This window comes from Pangasianodon hypophthalmus, chromosome 3 (genome assembly GCF_027358585.1).
Source record: "Pangasianodon hypophthalmus isolate fPanHyp1 chromosome 3, fPanHyp1.pri, whole genome shotgun sequence".
Lineage (NCBI taxonomy): Eukaryota > Metazoa > Chordata > Actinopteri > Siluriformes > Pangasiidae > Pangasianodon > Pangasianodon hypophthalmus.
The window spans coordinates 16,884,316-16,900,076 of record NC_069712.1 but is presented as its reverse complement, the minus strand read 5'-3'; the positions used below and the strand labels follow the sequence as shown (position 1 = coordinate 16,900,076).

General features: G+C 38.4%; 1 protein-coding gene across 1 annotated transcript in view; it reads left to right on the top strand.

Moving 5' to 3' along the window:
- The window catches only part of zgc:171482 (zinc finger protein), a 71,886-nt gene that overhangs the window by 41,127 nt on the left and 14,998 nt on the right, over window positions 1-15,761 (top strand). Inside the window, exons 5-6 of the mRNA XM_026933003.3 lie at window positions 4,513-4,743; window positions 9,759-9,855. Coding sequence (XP_026788804.1) covers window positions 4,513-4,743; window positions 9,759-9,855 — 328 coding nt within the window. The remainder of the gene's footprint in view (window positions 1-4,512; window positions 4,744-9,758; window positions 9,856-15,761) is intronic.

Sequence of the window (15,761 nt, the reverse complement as noted above, 5' to 3'; positions counted from 1 at the left end):
GCATGGGTTATTGCTAGAAGGCTGAGGAAATTAAAAGTGGACACTGTACGTTTTTGAACGCTGTTTAGTGTTCACCAGATATGTTCTAGGAACAGCAACAGCACCTGCTGCTCTCATGAATATTTATTTGAATCTGTCTATATTAGGGACGTATTGAACGCCTGGCTGCTGAAAATGGCAAAAACTGAAAAAAAGGTGTTCAGCCAAAAGAGTGAAAATGGGGAAATTTTTGACAGAAAAAAAATTACCATTTCAGGCAAGGACCTTTCCACTACAGGTTTGTAGTTTATGATATCTGATTTAATTATTGTCAGCTCGGTGAAAAAAAAAAAAATTTTTTTTTCTTTCAATACCTTGTAGTTTTTCAGTCAGGCAGTAATTAATGAATGCTTTTAATTCATGTTTCAATGAGGCAAGAAGAAGCAAAATAAGAGCCTCCACCAAAGGAAACACCATTGAACAGCATTGATGGCCATTACCACACTGTAATAAAGAGAATAACAAAGAGATATAGCTGATAAACATGTGTGAACAGGAGCTAATTACTGAAAGAGAAGGTGATACATTTAACTAGTAGTGTAGAAATAAAAAAAATTAAATTAAAAAAAAAAACCTGACCAGAATGGGAAATGTTGCATGTAACTATTGTTTCAACATTATTTTCATATAAAGATAAATAAAATAAATTTCTAAACTAGTAATATTTAGTAATCACATATATGATAAATAATTAAATAGAAGTGATAGCACTTACTGTAATAATTCCACAGATGATCATCATATTATTCAGATTGCATTATTTACCAAACAAACACCACCATCCTGCTTGTGATGGTCACAGGCATTAAAGAGCTCAGTTTTCCTGAACTGTTTTCTCAGCGTCACAAACTGAGCTGGAGGCAGAGGCAAGTGTAATTTTTTCATAAAAATTCTAAATTGACAGGCACATTCATGGTCAGAAACAAGCTCATTGCAAAATTCCATAAACGACAGTAAAGGGCAAGATCAGAGTCGGAAAACAGATAACGAAAGTCAAAACCAGATAAACCATGGAATAACTCTCAGAAATGCAAATGAAATGGTCATAAAACAATCAAATAAAACCAAAAAATAAAGTAATATACACTCACTGGCCACTTTTATAGGAACACTTGTACACCTGCCCATTCATGCAATTATCCAGTCAGCCAATCATGTGGCAGCAGCTCAATGCATAAAATCATGCAGATACAGGTAAAGAACTTTAGTTAATGTTCACATCAAACATCAGAATGAGGAAAAAATCGTGATCTCTTTGCCCAAGGCATGGCTGTTGGTGCCAGACAGGCTGGTTCATTTCAGAAACTGCTGATCACTTGGGATTTTCATGCACAACATTCTCTAGCGTTTACACAGAATAATAAGAAAAACAAAACACATCCAGTGAGTGGCAGATCTGCAGGTAGAAACACCTTATCAATGAGAGAGGTTAGAGGAGAATGACCAGACTGGCTTGAGCTGACACGAAGGCTACGGGAGCTCAAATAACCACACTCTAAAACTGTGGTGAGCAGAAAAGCAAATCAGAATGCACAACACATCATAACTTTGAGGGGGATGGGCTACAACAACAGAAGACCACATGGAGTTCCACTCATGTCATCCAAGAACAGGAATCTGAGGCTACAGCGAGCACAGGCTCATTGAAACTGGAGTTGAAGATATCACCTAGTATTCTTCCATCTCTAACTGCCCAGTCTCGCTGAACCTGTGCTCACTCGACCTTTATCTGCTTGATTTTATTCATTGCGCTGCTGCCACATGATTGGCTGATTGGATAATTGCATGAGTGTGCAGGGGTATGAGTGTTCCTGTTAAAGTAACCTATATACTAAAAGTATAATAAAGTATCTATATTCACCTGGATAATGAATGTAAATGAAAGACAGGTGTGATCAGTAGAAAGCTTTCTGGGGATGATGTAATATGTGGACTGGAGTTGGTGCTGATGTGGAATGTGAATGGCAGTGGAGATGGACGTGTCATTAGCACAGCTATGCTGTAAATATTGGATGTTTGTGAAGGTCAGGGTCATACTCATGAAGGGTTTGCTTGAAAATTCAACTTGTATGTGATGTATGGAACAGAGAAGAGGAGAGTACGCTATTTAAGCACTTGTACCATTCTGATTGACAAGTAAATGTACGACACATCTACAATGAGTGATTGATGATTGTTTAAGTATTAAGGATAAATATTAAAAGGAAAAGTCTCAATCACAACACAGTCCAACTACAATTATGTTTAATGGCCTACTTTGTGAACTGGCATGTTATACTTACGGCAATTAAGCCATCCATTAGTGTCTGTGTCTTAGTTATTCTCTCTGTGTGAATGTTATCTACCAAGCAAGAACTTGTTTGGTGCTTGTTCTAAAACCAAATATTAAACTGGCGACACTTAATGTTGGCATTATTAAGGCTATTAAAAAAAAACTGAATCTGTGAAAGTGAGACAGAATCGATTTCAGAAATATGCTTCAATCATCTCAGACTTTGCAACTGGAAATAAGCCAGTGCTGGGGAAAGCTGTGAGTTGTGCTGAAACTTGGCAGCAATACTGGTAGGTTTGTTTCCATTTAATCACAGTGTGGCACATTTGTTTTCATGTAGTTTGCTCAGTGGACATATTTGAATATGCTCTATTTCAAATACAGTACAGACATGCCTAACACTTATAGTAGAGATCGAATATATTTAGCCTGTCAATGCTATTAAGCGCAATTTCCATTCATCACGCTGCAATTTCCTGCAAGCAAGATATCTCAGGATTAGACAAGCAGAACATGCTTCATCAACATGTACATCTGTTACTTTACTTCTCTCCACTTTACTTTTAGGAAGAATTGTGTTAGGGTGTGGAGGGCAAGCGAATTCTGGAGAGATTAAATTCAAAAGTATGCTTCATGAAAATGCATACTTTGAACTCAAGACAGATGTGATAGATGTGCATTGGTGGTGACAGTTGAGGCAGTGTGATAAAGAAGCCTTAGAGAATTAGTTACCTGGCCACTCATCATCTCGCTGCCATCTATCTGTACTTCAAACTCATCTCCTGGGATATACCACCATGCACTGCCAGGCTTTCTCAGTAAAAAGCTCTTACTCATGCATTGTACATGCAGCAGGAGAGGTAGAGATGGCAAAAAGAGAGAGATATATAGAGTGCAATTTTCTTCTTTCTTCGTTTTCAAGCTGACCAGAAAGGTCAGCGTGAAGGAGTAAATCTTCCTCTCCCATTTCTCTTTTATCCTTCCCACAATTGGATAAAATTCAAATTTCAATCTTTGTTCATTTTTAATAACAGAAGACATCTGCCTAATTCCATGCACACATAATGAAATCTCTTATTGTAAAAGAAAGCATGCTGAAAACTCCATTTGATCTATTCACATTGGTTTGAATCATCTCACTTATAACAGCATTGTGGGTGGTGAGAGGAGGAGAGAGAAGCATACTAGCTGTAACTATGTGTTCTTGGCTTTGTGTTGGTTCAGTATGACTAACTAATGAAGTAAATGCACTAAGCACAACCTTGACAAACCAAAACATTTGACATTCAGTCTCAAAAATTAAGCAATGAATCCCTAATTATGAGGCATACATTAATGCCATACTCCATTATCATAGGTTCAAGGATTATTTAAAGACAGTGTTAAGTTTCTTTTTGGGCAGTCTTTTCCATTATGAAAACGTTAGCAAACGTACACACACCCACATGCAGTGTGCCAGTGTATTTAAACTAATCTAAGGTCTTCTCACCAGTTACATTTGATCTGAGGAAATGTCTTTTTTAGACTTGAAGCTGCCAGGTCATTGTAGCACTGGTGTAGTGGCCCAGATGAGGTGCCACTGATGCTCTTTAACTGGAGTGCACACAGAGTGCTATATTTGATATGTTAGAAATGCTGGAGCTTTCTTTCTGTCCACATTGATATCCTAGCAACCACTGATGCGTGCCTGGCAACCTACACTATGCTGCACTTCCATTGCCTTCTCGATTCTGGTTTTTTTTTTTTTTTTTTTTGCACTTCTGTTTTTGTGCTTCATCTGCTCCACTAGTGTTTTGTGTAAATTAGAAATTAGGCTTTAATTTTATGCTCCAGTTGATGCAGCTTCTGTCCTGCCTTGAAAGACAGATGAACCTGCAATGGTGTCGAGGCCTCTAGGCTCTTTTGGGGCTGGTAACCGTGGTAACAGGTCTGTAGTGACATGGAGAGTGGGTCACCTGCAAGACTACAGTCTCTGTTCTCCTCCCTTCAAAAAAAAGGATGAAAATTCCCAAACATGCAAAGAAATATGTCTCTGGAGAGCTGCAGGTGTTTTGCTAACCTGCATCTCAATTCAGTATTTTACACCTTGGGCAGTTACTACTATAGCAGTGCTCCAATGTGTATGTGTATTTGTCTTTATAAGCAATGCATCACAAGCATAAAGATTGAGATTCTAAGGTGTCGTAACCTTCCCTCTACAGATTCAACTGCAAGCACCCCTCAGGCCACAGACCCACCACCACCTTCACCTTCATGGCCCTCCATGGGCAACAATGGAGAAGCAGGCAAGTACTGCTGCCTGTGTGGTGCCTGGTTCAACAATCCACTGATGGCACAGCAACATTATGAAGGCAAGAAGCACAAAAGAAATGCAGCAAGGGCACGGCTCCTGGAGCAGCTAGCAGGCAGTCTGGATGCCACCGAGAGCACAGGTGAGTTGGCTGTTTGAGGGTTGAGGCAGCCTGCCATGGCAGGAGGAAAAACGGTGAAAGGGGAACAGTGGGGAATGAAGAGCAGATGGGGAGTAAAAAGTAATGGTAGAAAAAGTTTTATGTTTAGACGAGCTAAACCCAATTCCAAGTCCAAGTCCAACAATATCCAGTAACGGAGTGTTTGCGATCTTGGTTTGTTCTGATATAAGCTCTTAGGCAGTGGTGGCTCAGTGGTTAAGGGTTAAGTGACTCTGGGTTACTGATCAGAAGGTCAGGGGTTCAAGCTGCCGCTGTTGGGCCTTCGAGCTGCTCCAGGGGTGCCATATCATGGCTGACCCTGTGCTCTGACCCCAGCTCCCTGACAAGCTGGGATATGCAAAGAAAGAATTTTACTCTACGTACTGTAATGTATATAAAACCGAAATAAAGGCAAAATCTTCTTTTTTGAATGGGACAGACCAACTTAGACTAGCTTTGTTTTAACAGATGTTTAGCCAGTTTTCCTATATTCTAGCCTTTACGAAGCCCAGACAGCCCACACCATACTCAGTATTCTTAATTAAATTGTCACTGTGTTTCTGGGCTAGTAATGAGACTTATAGAGAGGATAGAAGAAAAATGTGAACCATCCGGGGGTCACCAAGTAATAGACTGGGAAAATGCTGTAGGGTATCAGTGTCAGCTCTTCCCCACTGGGGTAACAGCTGGCGTCAAGCTCAGCTAAAACACACTGGCAATATTAAAGCACTGTGACCAACCAAATGACAAGTGTCATTCATTTTAGGTTCCAAAGATATGAGGAAGGCAGATTCTTCTATTCAGGGTGAAGACTGTATGTATTTTTTTTTTAAATACACCACTGTAATCATAGCTCATGCTTCTTCCAGCATCAGCATGCTAGACTGCTTTTCACAGAGCCACTAAGTCACCATCCAAAGGCAGCTAACAGAGGAACAGCAGGTGTATGGTGATAGTTTCTAAAGACAGAAACACCACAAGCTGCAACATAAAAGGTGTGAGCCAAGAAGTCATAGTTCATTTTCACAGCTGTTCTGTAGTCAAGCCTGGCATGGAGATTTAAAGGGATTTAAATGTTGTCAGGGGATAAATTTACTGTATTTGCACCAACAGCAAATTTTTTACTCTACGAGAACATACAGCAACAGCTGTGTGTATTCTGGTCATCAGAGCTGCTTATGAAATAGTTCACCAAGACAGCAGTGATAAAAATTCTTCTTCCATACAAGCATCTTAAAAATCTGGAACTCTATAATCATGCTGTAGGCAGCAACCAAGTGAACTGATGTATTTGTTTATAACATTCCACTGTGAATGTCACCTTCTATTTAAATCTCACCAGAAATTATTTGCTGTTGATTACAACACCCTGCAACGGAGACGCACAGGTCTACCGCTTCTAAACTGGTGATGTTAGAACAGCTAAATTTAGCCTGAGAAATACCACAGTTCATCCTCTTCATTGAGTCAGAGAGAGATCTGCTGAGAGTCCCCCTCTCTTTGTATTGCTAAACCTGAGCATGGCTATCCCAAAACCTTGTCACCTTGAGTTTGGCTGTTCCTCAGGGGACTGTCAGAGCTCAGCAAGCATGCCACATCTCATTCATCATCCTCATTAGAAGCCTGCAACATGCAGTGTGTGTGTGAGCTGAATACACGTAAAACACAGACACAGATACGAAGCACTGCATTGCTTTTATCATTCCATGTGTGTGGTTTGTTTGAGAGCCAGTGGCTCATTTAGAAGACCTCCCACTTGTTCAAGCCATCAGTGAAGTGACTGCTAGGAGATTACAGCCTGGCCTGTTTATGTGGAAGCCACTTCAGTGTAATGGCCTTCTCACTGAGGCTTTATTTTGACGTTGAGATCACGGGAACACTGGATGGCCCTTGCTGGTGTGAAGCAGGTGTTAATTTCCCCTAAATGTAAAGGAGAACGAGAGGTCCTTATGGGATCTGTTCATCCCTAGACAGCTCAGACTGTAATTTGAGTGCTCATGTGGTTCACTGTGGACTCAGATTACAGTATGAACAGCCCAGATGTCTGTAGATATGGTTATAATCGAACAAGTACAAGCAAATGAATACCAATTAGTAACCCATTTAACATACATCTTGCATATCTAGTTTTCACTGCAACCTGCCTGATCACCAAACATCATGTTTAACATTGCTATTTATATAAACTCCTTGAAATTTGGTGTGGTTCTACTGCAACACACCAGACTCCTGCTTAAAGTAATTTACTACTAATTTACAAATTAAACAGGGTCTTTGTATTGAACTGATCCGTCTGCCTTGGCCTATGGAAGCTGGCTCGCTTTCTTCCCATTCACTGATGAAATGATCCTCTCACCTGCCTCTCAAAAGGCCTGGATGACTTATTACTGCAATGGAGAGGAAACAGAATGAGTGAGTCTCTCCTCTCCATGTGGTACATCACCACATTAATGTGCTGCATTACAAATGAGCGTCATCTTGGACTCTCTATGAATCTATGAACAAGAGTGCATGTCAAAAGTCAGCCCACACATTTATGTATATACGACATAGATTGAAAACACACAGTTATAGTGTCTATTTCAGCATATTTCTTTACCAACATTCTGGTCAAGGAGAAAATAATTTTCAAACAGATAAATTGTGATGATTCCATTTATGCAGGTTAGGGATGTAAACTACGAATATGAATTGATTATTTGAAATGAACAGATGATGTGTTACAAATACAGATATGAATAAGAGTCACCCTATTGTTTATTTATTTATTTATTTTTTATAAAGCTGGCCAGAAAGGTTCACGTGGCATCTGGGTTAAGACTAGAGGTGTGCACTGGGACTGGGATGCAACAAAAAAAAGTCATGCAGGCGGGAGGTTTTTACTTTCATGTGGGTGGTCTGATATCAAGTACGTGGGACAAAGAAAAAACACATTCATTAACATAAATGTGACCAATGCATTTACAGCGCTTGTTCATTCATCCATAGAAACTGCCTGGTCAGCGTCACGGTGGTGTAAATTAGGTTATAACCTGTTTATATTTTGGGAAATAGATCCAAGTAAGTTCAATAGAATATTTTGCAGGCTGGTACAGAAAAAAAAAAAAACCTGCAAGAGCAGAGGGAAAAAAAAACTTTCTCACACCCACACCCACTTTGGGTTCAAATCTGAATATAAACACATATACAAATATTTGGAACAATAAAAAGATACAGACAGTGGCAATGTGTTACACCCTTAATCCAGGCATAGGTACTGTTACTCTGTTCAGTAATGTGACTAATTACACTTGGCTTTTTATCACTGTGCCCCTCATGAAAAATTCAGCTGTGTGTGTCTTAAATGTACAAGGTATAAGGAAGGAGAGTTGAATAGGAATATGCTATATGCACATTAAGTATGGTGACGCCTTATACCTATGACAATGACTTAGCATCTCAAATGTCTTATACGTCAAGCAGCTCTGGTGCAATTTAGTGTTAAACGAATGCATCCAAAACAGATGAAGTGCCAAGACGGAGCTATCACCTATCTTTCTTTGTCAATTCAACGAAGACAGATCAAAAATGCAGTGGAATTCTTCAAATGTTTTTTTTTCAGCTTTGCAGCAATTACCAAAGGAAAGGTTTTAGATTGATGACCCACTTGTCTGGAAATAACAGGTTTTTTTTCCCAACAGCCAACACTCATCAACAAACCTTCATCTACGTCCTGTGAACATTCATCAGCCTGGGTTCTCTCCCTCCTTCTTATTCTCAGCGTGGTTCTTTCTGGCATGTGGGGCAGTTTAACTACCAACAGTTATAAACTGCCGTGGTGTCTTGCTAGACTGGTTTATTAGCATCATACTGTGAGGTCATTAGCTGCCCACCATGCAGGAAACATTCATTAAAGAGAGCTTATTAACAGAAATAAATAATTAGTCCTGCTATTAATGGAATGATGTTGCTTCAATCACATAAGGTAGAGAGGCTAATTCTGGTACTCTTTGGGCTTTCACTTAGTTTCTAATGTGAAAGACTATATATATATATATATATATATATATATATATATATATATATATATATATATATATATATATATATATATATAATTTATTTAATCATTTTAAATAAATTATTTTTATTTAATTATTTTAATGTATTTTAAATTATTACATTAAATATAAACATTACCTTGGTATAAGCAGTGATATTTAGGGCGTCATTCATTTGCTTCAAAAGCCATTAGTGATCTGAAGTACTTACAGCAATTTAATCACCAAGTAATTTAGGAGAATATATCTGCAGCTCTCGTGGGATAAGGGTGCTGAAGAATGTTCAATAGCAATAAATGTCATAGTTATCTGAAATAACTCAGCAGATGTCTTACAGAAATGAAGCCACTACATGTAGCCACGTGGTTTGCCCATATGTGACGAATGAGTGTTGCTTCACTCATTCTCCTCAGCTTCTCAGCTCTCGCTGTCTCCATCTCATGTGCTTCATCTCATCCATCCATCTATTTTTTTAGGCCACTGCTGTTCTTTACCACCTGCAAACCCCTTAATTAGCACGCATCTGTTTTGCCTCCATTGCATGGCTGCACACATGGCTTCTCTCCATTCTGCTAAACCAGCCAATCAATTTTCCCCTTGAATCAAAAGTTCAATGGAACAAAAGAAATTTTCAAATGCTAATGCACACTCAAAAATTTTAAGGGATTGAAAAGAAATAATTTAATAGGAATTGATTAGCTAGAGATCTGGTGCGATAATTACTATATCCCATATGACACTGATATGGTCAATTGATACACTATACTGTGCAAATAATTATTACATGATGTGATACAAATAATACAGATATTTCATCACAAATTGCAGCAATCATCCAAACTAGTCCAAAAACAAACTGAGATTTATGTTGCTGCAAAAGAATTGACAAGCCATCATCACCACAGGGCCTTTAACAATAAAAGTAATGGTTTTTTTTTCTGTTTGTGTGTATTGTAGGCCTGCGCAGCAGTTACTCGTGCAGCATATGTAATGTGGTTCTGAACTCCATTGAGCAGTACTATGCACACCTCCAGGGCTCAAAACACCAAAACAAGTAAGTGAAATTCACATATCTCTCTGAGCAGTTGTGACTGAACTCTGCGTACCCTTTTTTATTACTTTTTTCAGTACTAGTGAACTCCTCAGCCTCCACAACATCCCTTATGTATTCATTCTTTTTAAAGTTTCTTTCTTTAAAATTGCAGTGAACTTGGATTATCCTTCCCTTTAAAACTGACCAGGGTAATATTGGATCCTCGGTCCACTAGATGAAGCTGAGTGGGTGATGATGGCCTTCCAGCTTTACACCTCCACTGTGTTAAATGAAAGCCAGATCAAACATATTTTCTTTACTATGGCAAATAGGACTAGAGTAAACAACTCATTCCAGTCAGAACAAATTGGAGAAAGGCTGTTGATCAAAACTGCCATTGATTGGCTTCCTCTTAATTATGAGCAGATAAACATGCCATTTTATTTTTTATTATGTGTTGTATCGACTTGTGAGTTTGCCACTGTCGTTCAGAATGGAAACATAAAGACATCTAGGGACTGAAAGGAGGCATGAGATTGAGCGTAAATATGTGAGAAAGAGAGAGAGAAAGAGAAGAGGAGAAATCCTGCTGTGTAGATGCTTGACAGACTGTCTTTAATAGGTCAGCCAAACACTTAATGGCAGCCACAATTTATCATTTCTCTTATGGAACATTGCTGGCCTATTTTGGAGTCCTGTGTAAGTAGACTCTAATGCACACACACATATGCACGCACACGTGTGTGTTTCCTTGTGAGGATCTTTCATTGACAAATATTATTGCAGCAATAATATGTAATGCTATGAAAAGTAATGCTATGCCTGCACCTAAATCTAACTCTGACCTTTTTCTCAGTAACCAAATGGGTTTTTTGTTTGTTTATGTTTTTTTTAATTGTTGGGATCCACCAAAGGTCAGAACTGTCAAATATTCCTATCTTTGAGGGGACATTTGGTGCCCACCAAGATATAAAACGTGCCCACATACACACCACACACTATTAAACTCACACACACACACACACAAACTGCACCACACCACACCAACAGTTAACATGCCACCAACTTAACATGCCAACAGTGCAAAAGAGGCAGAGGAGGACACAAGCAGAAAGCCAAATCACCACTGCCTTCTATCACCTTCCACTCATTCATGGTAATTGCAGCTACATCCTCGCTAATGAGAAATCATTAAAGACAGAAGTATATCTGTGAAAGGGTAGAGAAAGTCATTCTAACAGGTCTAAGGGCATTCTAGTCAGCTAAAGACTATGTAGGTCTATTTTGCATCAATATACAAAAGAGACTTGTTTATCCACAGAAGCTTTTTTTTCTTGAACACCTCCTCAGTGAGTCAGTGAAGCATGATGGTGCTGAGTAGAATAAACAGACTTCAGATCTTTGCCCAGATTTATCAGATGGAGTCTATCTAATTAAGATAATTTGTCACTATTTCACTGAAGCTTTACAGGACAAAATTGTTACTGGCTAGAATCAGGCAAAACTATGATCTCAAATGCATGCCATAAATTGTCAGATTTTTTTACTCCTCATTTACAACCACAGGAGTTGAGTGAAGATTGTGAAGATTGGCTGATCATTTTGTTAAACATCTTGAAATATCAGACACAGGGAAATTGAATTTCCTAGCCATTTTAACAGCAATTGACATAATACTGAACCCAGATGCTAGGTCTTAATGTAGTATCAAATTTACTCTTAAGCAGCTGAACATGTTCAAAACAAAATACAGGATATACATACCCAGGCTCTGATTTATCAACCATGTATACCCATAGTTTTGTGCATAAACCATGCATACACATATTTCTGTACATAGAATGTTATTTATTACAAGTTCCACTGGTGCATAAGGATGTGTGTAGATTTACACAGGCTCCTGACCATGCAAATGCAGGAACCCCTAGTGGGAGAAAAGTGTAATCACGAGTAAACTGATTTTGAGGAGCTCTCATCCCACTTGTTGTCAATCATTTCAGCATAACTGACAGAGTAATTACTGATTTCGGTGCTCACAAGGTGCAGACAGGCATCACAGATGAAATGTAAAGTAAAATCTTATAAAAGGCACATCTAAAGATTGATTGGGATGATTGCTTGATTGCTTGAAGATTTGGCACACAATTTTTTACAATTTTTCACAGAGAACGTTTTGAGGAGTGCTGAGAGTGATGAGTGGCTCATCAGTCGATTTCATTTGCCCAGTGTGGATTTAGTTCATCTCTGTTCTATGTTTTTTTTTAGCCAGAGGCATTTCATAGAAAAAATGCAGCCGGTTCTGGCATTTCCTAACCAACTAAGAGTCAAATAACAATATTATATGCTTTATATGCCTCAAGTTGCAATACATTTCATTTCCAAATACGGCAGCAGAAAGAACAATAATGAGGGATTTTCACACCATTGCAGTTTTTCTAAATACATTATGTAGCCGAAATTTAAGAAAAAACTTTTAAAAAATTGAATTTATTCCTTAGACAAACAACGCATAAAAGTGCCTAATAAACCATGTCTGTTTTATTCTACTTCAAAACAATAGTATCTCTGTTTCATTTCTTGATTAAGTTCATCTTCTTAGACCTTTTAATATGTTTTTTAAAGGGAGGTTGTTTACGTATATGGTGATTTCAGGGTGTTTCATTATGCAAATGAGTGTGATTATGCATGAGCAGAGCAATTTAGAATCTGTGTAGAATTTATCAATGTCCATTGCATACAGCTGTGTATGCGCACATGTGATAAATGCCAATTACTTTATGTGTACTGGCATTCTTACACACAGATTTAGAAATTGTTCTGTGCACACTTTGATAAATGAAATTCCTGGTTATACATTAGGTTTTGCCTAGGTACACCTTATGTCATTGTCTAAAGCATTGATCACCCACTGCGTGTTCTAATGGCAGAAGTAAACAGACGGTAGATCATCACTGATTACTTTGAAAAAAATAAATAAGTAAAAGAAATTCTGAAAATAAAATCACTACAGAAAATGTTTGCAGTATGCAAGACAAATTTGAAAGGATGTGAACATTCTCTAAACAAGAGTGGGTCAATCAGTCTAAATTTAAAACCACTCATATTTGAGTGAGTGTAAAGGAATGAAGCTCTCACATTAAAAGACTCTGCTCTTGACTACTGGCAGTAAAATAACACCATATGTGTACTCTACAGTTTATGCTTTATGACTGTTGCCAGCATTCCCTACAGTAATTGTTTTGAAGTGCAGTAGTACCAGTTGGGTTGTAAAATAATGTTTATATTAATCCATTTCACCTACCATCTGTTTTTTTGATTTTCTAAAAACCATTGAGAAGAAACTTACCTAATCAAAGCCCCTGACATCAATATGTTATATAATCATCAAACTGCAGTAGATTCAGTACAAAGATATAGAGTTTTATACTGTATGTTGAAGATAAGATTCAGCTATGAAGAAGCAAATTATCACACACACTGTGTTTATGCTGCTATAAAGATCATCATAGTACATTAGTCCTTAATATATTGAGAGTTGTAAAAGGTTTTTTTGTGGGGTTTTTTTCGTATTGTTAAATAAAACAGGGCATATTCAGCCTAAAGGACCTGGCACTTATGTGGAAGAAATCGATTTTTGAAGACCAGGCTGAGTAGCAGTCTAAAATAAGTCATAAATTAATCATGAATTCTTATCCAACTGTGACATTGCTATGGGGGAAGCTTCCAATTGGTTTTTAAAAAGTCTTTTGAACTTTTTACTGTACTGAAAAAAAAGCATCAATACATTTGACATACACTTGTACCGTAAACTCGGAATGACAGCTCAAATTAAGGAAAGCCTCACCTGCTTTATGATATAAAGTGCAGAGTTGGACTCTATTTAGCATTTTAAACAGCCAGAAAATACAGTATGTCCCTATTTTGCAGATGCAGCACTTTGTTGATGGATTTAATGAACTCTTGGGTGTTTTGGCTTTGCCTATTTCCCCTAGCACATCTTTTTTGCTTTTATCCAATCTCATCTTGCCTGATCAACTATTCCATGAGGAGCAACAATGACAGTTCAGTGTGCATCAGCTATAATTATCCCACTGCAAAAGGGGTAAAAAAAATGCAATAACTATTTCCTCTGAGTTGACAGAAAGCTGTCACATATAGCTTAGCACTCCCTGCTGTGTCACATCTGTGCTAAATTACTACCCATCAATAACACAAATCCTGAGGCTCTTTGTTGCTGTTGTCAAATTAAAGTGGAAAATGAAGTGTATGTTGAAGGGGATGAAGTGTTCACATGTAAATACATCACAAGTCTCACTATAGAGAGAAATGTCTGTGGCATCATGTCCAGGCAAGGGGTGTGTTTCTGGTTCAGGAAATCCAGTGCAATTTATTTTGCAGCACTGTTATTTCTCTCAGCTCTGGAAACTGATCTGTTTGAGGTGCAATACTCTTATGCAGAATATAAGCAGATACACAAAAAGACACACACACCATTCTAATACAATGTCCATGTGTAGCCTAGCTGATATATCAGCTGATATTAAACTTTTGTGGACTTAATTGCATTAGTGGAAAGTATGTTAATAAAGCACAGACAGTGTCTCTTTGAATGTATTGTAGCAAAAACATATTCATGAATATCATGCTATTTTGAATAACAACCAAACTGTGTGATGCTACAGAGGACCTAATAGCTAGTTTTGTGTATATGGGTCCTTGAATGACCATCATATATACAGTATAAATAAAAACCACAAGTTCATGACATGTTCAGGCAGTTGATGTGTGAGTAATCTAGCGCAGAACACTATGAATGGACTGAAAGAGCAGTGTATTTGACACTGTGCTCCTTGTTAGTTTCCTGTCATCATCTGTCAAGATGTTTGTGCTTATGAATGAGGACGGAGTCATATACCACTAGTTGCTAACTTTAACATTCACATATTGCCAGTAATCAAATCTGTAGTGCTAGTCCACATACTATAATGTTACAAAGTGAATCAAACCTCCTCAGTATCTAACATGTTTCATACCATGCTGTTAAATTTGTTAGTATTTTGTGTTAGTGGTCTCAAATTTGTCAAACCCAAAAATATAGCTTTTGGGCATTTTAGTAACTATTCTCAGTTTCATAATTTTCAGTTTCACATTATTTCGATTTGTTCCACGGCACTCGATTCTGATTGGTCAGAAAATGATGACTAATTTGCAATAGCAGCATCTGACAATAGCTCTAATAAGGTATCATGTCTGTAGAAAAATCCTACACAGAGATATATAGCCAAAAGTACACTATATTACCAAAAGTATTCGGTCACCTGCCTTGACTCACATATGAACTTAAGGACCATCCCATTCCTAACCCATAGGGTTCAATATGATGTCGGTCAACCTTTTGCAGCTATTACAGCTTCAACTCTTCTGGGAAGGCTGTCCACAAGGTTGAGGAGTGTGTTTATAGGAATTTTTGACCATTCTTCCAAAAGCGCATTGGTGAGGTCACACACTGATGTTGGTCGAGAAGGCCTGGCTCTCAGTCTCCGCTCTAATTCATCCCAAAGGTGTTCTATCGGGTTCAGGTCAGGACTCTGTGCAGGCCAGTCAAGTTCATCCACACCAGACTCTGTCATCCATGTCTTTATGGAGCTTGCTTTGTGCACTGGTGCACAGTCATGTTGGAAGAGGAAGGGGCCCGCTCCAAACTGTTCCCACAAGGTTGGGAGCATGGAATTGTCCAAAATGTTTTGGTATCCTGAAGCATTCAAAGTTCCTTTCACTGGAACTAAGGGGCCAAGCCCAACTCCTGAAAAACAACCCCACACCATAATTCCTCCTCCACCAAATTTCACACTCGGCACAATGCAGTCCGAAATGTACCGTTCTCCTGGCAACCTCCAAACCCAGACTCGTCCATCAGATTGCCAGAT